Genomic DNA, 6981 nt, shown 5'->3' with positions numbered 1-6981 from the left:
TTGAACCATTTATCAATTTAATTTATCTGTGTAGTCTAAATTTATTTATTTGAATACTCATTGAAGTTTATTGTCAGTAGTTCAATGATGGAGCATCTTAAGATTTGCATTGTAACATTAGTTTAAATAATTTTAATTTACTTTCAGCTCTTCGGCGATGAAACTCATCACACTTCACATCACATCACAGTTTAATCTATTGATTTAAGTTATCCAAGTTTATTTTCTGAACATCTATGATGGAATATCTTCAGACTTAAATCATGACAATTATTATATTTTTGTGTTGGGCATCTACCTGTACAAATTGATGTTAATTATTTAAGTTTATTTTCAGCTCACCGATGATAGAACATCTTTAGGGTGTCATGGTACTGACCACATTTTTCAGTTTAAGCTCGGGCTAGTTCTATTGGGGAATAAATGCTTAGGTTTATATTCATATAAATAATATTGGGTTATCTTTACAATTATATCATAATATTTTTTTAGCTTTCGATAAGGCTGGGCCTAGTTAAGTATTTTTCAGCTTTTTTCAGCTTTTTTCAACTTTTTTCAGCTCTTCAATATTTTTAGATTGGTAGTGTAACGATTCAGTGTTTTTCAGTATTCTTTCAGGTAAATTCAATAATAGTATAATGCATGATAAGTGATAATATTTTATGTTATTTTTGATTCACGTTACCTAATTAAGTATATTTTCAGTTTTTTTTCAGCTCTTTTCAACTTTTTTCAGTTCTTCAAAGGACAAAAATTGATTCATTTTTTCTGCATTCTTCCAGGTTAATCCAAGAATAGTTTGATGATGATAAATCTTCCTAATATTCACATTACAGTTATGACCAGATCCTGTCAGTTTGGCAATGTACGGATAATGACGCCGCCAGAGAGCGACTTTTGAATACCCTTGAGGCCCAAGGAAGACAACCCTATGTTCCTATCAGAGACGTGTTGGGAACTCGCGATATCTGCTATATGCAGTCGGTTTACACACTTAGAAATTATCGACGAAATCTAAACGCTGAATTTTTCGGAAAAATTTATGCAATTCAATTCAATTACTTTTCAGCTACTTTGAAACTAAATCTCCACTAACATGACAAGATTTGACCATTTAAACAAGGTTGAACATATGTCTTGATATTATTTTCAAATTCAATAGCCTTTAAAATGAAGGTCAGCTGTTCTGATTTCGATAAAATTTACCGAACACGGAAACAAAATCTTAGTGTGTATGTGTTTCTTCGAATGTCTAGTATAAGAATTTAATTCCTTTGTCTTTTGTCTCTCTTTATTAGTTTTTGTTTGTCTTGTCCCCCCATCTCGAAACGAGACAACGAAACCTTGCCCCCAAGCTCCTCTCCTGATCCTATCATTCGACAATGTACCTCTCTAACCTACAGTAAACCGCGAGTATTCGGCCCAACTCCTACTAGACATAGAATTAAGTGAATTTTGTTACAAACAAAGAACAATGAACTATCGGCTCCGTAAAGCTAACGCGATTGAGCCTTCCAAATAAACGAACTAGTTAAAACAAATACTTTCCAGAATTGACGAAGGCTATGAAATTAATGACGTGGAAAAATTACTAGTAAAAACTCTTTGAAATTGCCCCTTTGCCTCAAAGCGCAGCAGCAGTAGCAGTCAACCCATGTGTCACCATGTGTTTGGCATTCGATCCACAACAGTAAAAACTTATGTCAAATGTATACCTTTATAAATACTGTTAATAAGTCTAAATTGATCCATTCAAAGCAACAACCAATTCCTCAAACGATTTATCGTCACTGTTTCCTGTTGCGAATTCCCACACACCCCAATGAACCTTATCGAAACCGTCGCTTCATTCTGCGGCTTGCTCGGCCGTGTAACCTTAACCTACAGTGAAGGGCTTGGGTGTTTGTAAACTTTACGCCGGGTGAGCACGCTTGCACTGTCAAAACAAAAATGAATCAGCACCTAATGCAGCAGCCTCTCCCGTTCTGAGTCTATAAAAGTAGGTAGATGCACAGAACTTTTGCTTATAATTAATTCACTTTCTCCGCACCGTGTGTATCGTCTTCGTCGGCGTCGTCGATTTGCTTACAGAAGCATTCAACTTGAGTAGAAGCCAAGTTTATTGCCATTGTTCTCAATGCAATCCAGCGGAGCTGTAGCGTGTTGCTTGCTGATTGCTATCGTTGCAGTTAATGTAAGTTTAAATTCTACCAAATGAGAGGTTAATTGTTGAAGTTTCTGTAGTTAATTTGTACTCGTTTTCTCACTCGTCTCTATCGATTTTTTGTTGTTGTTTAACTGCAGGCATGGCCAATGCAGAAGAAAGTGGAAATTCGCAAACATATTCGCTCGTGTGTGAAGGAAACCGGAGTGCCTGGGAAGAATGCTCTCAGAGTGCTCAAGGGCAATTTCGTCGATGAAAGCTATGAAGTGAAGGTATGATTTTCCTATTCATGACCAATTTGTAGAGCTTTCGATGGTGCTAATTGATATGTTTGCTTTCTATTAGTGTTTCGTCAAGTGCATGTTCAACAGGGTTGGATTCATAAACGATAATAATGAACTGATGAAGGATTTGCTGATAGAGAAAATAAGGCAAAATTTGGAAGAGGAAGAGGCTGACCAGCTGATCGAAAAATGTAACATGACCAATGATGATATCAATGAATTGGCATTTGCAATGTACAGATGCTGTTTTGAAAATATTGAAGTACCAACCGATATTTTAACGAAATAAATTATTTTTGTAAAATGCCGCCTCATATATTTTCAATCATATCTTGACCCACAATACAGATCATCATCACTAGTTTGTATAAATTTCTTCAACAGCCAGTGATTAACAATTCTCAGCAACAACATCGATAGGACAAGTTTGTCTATTCATCACCAGCACTACAGCATTGAAGAACGAATAATGGAATGACGCTGCTACTTTGTAGGAAATTGGAAAATTAATTCAATTTTATTCAATTTGTGAACCGTCACGTCATTTATCATCAGAAACATTTGCCACCGGTTGGTGACTATATGCCCGGCTCAGTCAATGATGCTGGTTGACATCGTTGACATCGATGGGATACTCATTCATAACCACCCACCGTAACGCTGGCCGACCGAACGGGGTGAACCGGATTGAGTTAGGATTGTCGTGTTCCGTTTAATTTACCTTACACTCGGAATAGATTAATTACGTCCTCTGTGCAAGTGTTTCGGTCATAGGGCACGGCTTTGCTACTGATGGGACTACGTCTTCCGTGGCGTGGACATGCTAAAAGCAGATGTCGCCGCCATGTTCGAAACAGTCGTCGCTTTGTACGGTGATGCACAAGAGAACGGACGACGACGGTTGGTACCATTTACACGGTCCAACGTGAAAGTGACACATCTCATCAAGATAGATTGTAAGGCTTGACTGCTCAGTTCATGGTTCTATGTTATCGGAGCCTGTCATGTTTATGCAAAGGTAAGGGCATTCAGCTTTGGGGAGAAGAACTACACTCTGCACTGTTGGAGTAGCTGTAACAAATGGCAGTTTTAGTTTGCTGGCCCAGGATGTAGACTATCAAAGTTATTTAAATATTTAAATTACCCTGATGAGTTGCCATGCCGTTAATGGGATATGGTTTCTGTCTGGATGTTTGCCATTATCGCTTCAACAGATGCTGCTGACAAAGTACAGGGGATGTTTTAAAATCTTGACTGTTGTATGTGATATGTATGATCGTTGTCAAATTTCACTATTCAGCTTGCCGGATTGATTTCATATAAGTGTGATGAGGACAGTCTACCGCGGTATACCGCAAAGTATAATAATTGAAACAATTTTTTTTTTCAGTAGCTATTTTAGTGTTTTTAGTTTTTATTATTATTGTTTGATTTTTTTTAATCTACCATTAACTCCCACACACAACGGAACAGACGTTGTGTTACAGATATTCGATTTAGTTGTCATTTTTCTGTAACATGTCAATCTGGAATGTATTACGTGATCGTTTAGGGTACCAGAATTGAACCAACGTGTCTTATTATCCTTTGCCAAATTGAGTTTCTTCCACTGTGTGTTACTGTCTTTCAGCTGTCAGTCGACACAATAGTCAGCAGCAATTTTCTTTTCGGTGTAGATAACGCGATCACATAACCGATAGAAAGTATTTTCTCGGTGTGCTTTGTTCATTGAAAAGAACAGCAGAAAAGTACAGTCAGGAATCCTTACAGGGTAACAGGGGCATGAATAAGGAACCGCGAATAAGGATACCCACTGCTTGTGGGATTTTTACTAATAGGGGCTGTGGTGGATTATCTCATTTGTTTCAATACATAAAGCTATGCTGTCTTCGACAAAGTTGTTGTACTGGGTTAGACCAACAAGCCTGTGCCATTGGATTCAGGTTTAATTTAAGTTGTTTAAGTTGAATAAGTGATCAAGTTCTTTCGGATGGTGGCCATATTAATTCAAAACTTTCTCACTACGCAGCGCTAGTGTGCATATGAGCTTCCTGTATAAGCTGTATCACAACATCCTGGCCATATAGAAGGTTACTGTCTTGAGTAAAGTTGTTCAGGTGATCATGTCCTTTTGGATGGTGGTCATGTTATTTCAGAGCTCTCACACTACGCGGCGCTAGTGTGCACATGAACTTCCTTAATATGTTATGTCTCGAAAGCTTGTCCATATAATATGTTGCTGGGCAACTTGAGAACAGGAACAGGAAAAGGGATGACGTGCAGAGGCTGGAAATCGATGCCAGACGCGGATAGCCCGGCAATAAGGGATATCGGCAATAAGAAATCCGGCAATAAGGATTCCTGACTGTACAGAGGAAGTAAGCGATGTCCAGAAGCAACAGCAGCCAGTTTTCAAGCATCGTAATGACGCGTATTATAACTACAAATTTGAGACAATAGACTATACAGTCACAGACTGATCCATATACACTGAGACAAATAGACCTAAGAATTTCATAAGGCTCGACTTATGAACAACATATATGAATTTCATAAGCGTGACTTGATTTTCGGGTAACATGAGGTAGCTCTTATACGCCTTTAACCATTTCATTTTCCCAAGCGTTGAAAGACGAGTGGTCACCGCACGGGCCTCAACGTCCATTTTCCGGTTCCAGTCTGTTCCAATTATAAATCTTTTTTGTCAACATTATTTTTCATAAGGTACATCAATGAAATTCACACTGGCTAAAATTCATTAGTATTTCATATGGAATTCTTACGTTCTTTTTCATGCGTGTAATAGTGACTAGCTGGCCCATAATAAGAAAAGAAGCCGATAAAGGACGAAGAAAAGACTGGTGAACTGTCTCAAGCATCATACGACTTCTTCGTCTTCTGCACATTTCAAGCTTATTGCTTATCGCATATTAGTTTTTGTGTGCTCTCAACTTGGTGTTCTAGATGCACTCTTCCACAGTTATTAATTGAGAGCTGTCAATGCCTGTACCATTTTTTCATTAGTATTGTCAAATTGTGAAGTCTAGAAATTTGCCAACCCAAAAAAATCCTAGACCGCACCGGAAATCGAACCCAGCCAACTCCAGCATGGTCTTGCTTTGTAGCTGCACCTTTACCGACTGAGCTAAGGGAGGCCCCAATAGCCATCATACGAGGGGTTGTCCCAATGAGTGGAGAGAAAATCTCACCTTCAATTCACACAACTGAAAACGGCCCGCAACAAAACCGAAGTCATGGATCCGGAAACCCACCTAGGTAAGTGTCTTAACAAAGTTCCAGCTCGATATAATCGGAGGAACCCCAAAGTATCGACATCACTCTGTCGTTTCTGATGCCGATCCCTGTATCATCCTCCACCACAACTGACGACGGAAGAAAAACGAAAATGCGATCGTTTTTTTTTCAAACATAAGAAGCATGTTTAAAATAAACATATTTATTTTTGATCGCATAGTGTCAACCCAAACAAAAATATTTACGTTTTTTTAAACGTTAAACGTAACATTATTTTTATTTTAAACATTAATATCGCATGACTTCAAACATGGAATATTTTTTTTTTATATCTTTACTAAGGAGACTTTCAGCCGTTGGCTGGCTCGTCTCCGAAACATGGAATACGTTTGTAATATACCTTGTTTATTTTTGTGGCCAGAACAAATCTTTCTGCGTGTATAAACTCTCTGACCAAAGCGCAGGAAAGTAGTTTAAAAACGAAAATAGTGCTAAATCAGGCTAAAATGTGCAGACTTGCTTGACGGTTTAGTGGCGCCACCATGACAAATGCGAGCACATTCCGAACTGAAACCTTATTTGCGAAGAATGTGAAGGTAATTGAGATTGTTATGTCTGTTTGTCTGTGATATTACTTAAGAAACACATATTATATTCCCTTGATAGAATATGAATATGGAAAAGCAGCAACATTTGTACGTCTATGTATGTTTCCGTGGCCTGAAATCAGTATGGGCATTTTTCCCCTCAGTGTTTTCAAAAGACTTTAGGGATTAGTTTGAAGCTTCGGACTTGACCAAATAATCGGTTTTGCAATTATTGAAAATTTTAGAAGGCTAAAAGTATACATTGATGTGTTACCGATATCGGTCTAGTCAATAATCTAATCGAACAAATAGATGGTATTGCACTTAAATATCGATTCATTTTACGGATTAAACGGGGAGCTTCATTATCATGGACATTTTATCCCCATCTCCCCAAATGTCATAGAATGAATAGCATTCAGAGAAGAAGTGATACAAGTGCCTTCCGAACCGTTAACATTCACGTTTATTTTAATAAATTTGCTACAGTTACTATTTCTATAATTAATTAAAATCAATATAAAAGGAGATTTACAAAACCTACTCGGCAACAATTTACATGAATTATGTTCATGATTGGAACACAGGCCGAACATCGAGGTGAAATTCAAATCAAACTTGAATTCTTCTGGCTAGTGTAAGCTCATTGATTGTCTTGCAGCTGTTTTACACCGCTAACAGGAGTCCGAGT

General features: G+C 37.8%; 1 protein-coding gene across 1 annotated transcript; it reads left to right on the top strand.

The window, feature by feature from the left end:
• The first annotated feature begins 2044 nt into the window (after positions 1-2044).
• On the top strand, positions 2045-2754 carry LOC135712374 (general odorant-binding protein 56d-like). Its single transcript, XM_065235366.1, has 3 exons — positions 2045-2194; positions 2305-2436; positions 2510-2754. Exons 1-3 carry the CDS (start codon positions 2138-2140, stop codon positions 2735-2737), a joined length of 417 nt encoding a protein of 138 aa, XP_065091438.1. The 5' UTR covers positions 2045-2137; the 3' UTR covers positions 2738-2754.
• The last annotated feature ends 4227 nt before the right edge of the window (positions 2755-6981 follow it).

Source organism: Ochlerotatus camptorhynchus, unplaced genomic scaffold, assembly GCF_037179485.1.
Source record: "Ochlerotatus camptorhynchus isolate MF236.1 unplaced genomic scaffold, CSIRO-AGI_Acam_v1.1 ptg000474l, whole genome shotgun sequence".
NCBI classification, from domain to species: domain Eukaryota; kingdom Metazoa; phylum Arthropoda; class Insecta; order Diptera; family Culicidae; genus Ochlerotatus; species Ochlerotatus camptorhynchus.
This window is presented reverse-complemented; position numbering and strand designations above follow the sequence as displayed.

Excerpts from the sequence above, each read along its gene's own strand:
- LOC135712374 (XM_065235366.1), top strand. The coding sequence starts at position 2,138 with ATGCAATCCAGCGGAGCTGTAGCGTGTTGCTTGCTGATTGCTATCGTT. Across the intron at positions 2,195-2,304 it reads TTGCTATCGTTGCAGTTAAT|GCATGGCCAATGCAGAAGAA; the intron begins GTAAGTTTAAAT and ends GTTTAACTGCAG. Across the intron at positions 2,437-2,509 it reads ATGAAAGCTATGAAGTGAAG|TGTTTCGTCAAGTGCATGTT; the intron begins GTATGATTTTCC and ends GCTTTCTATTAG.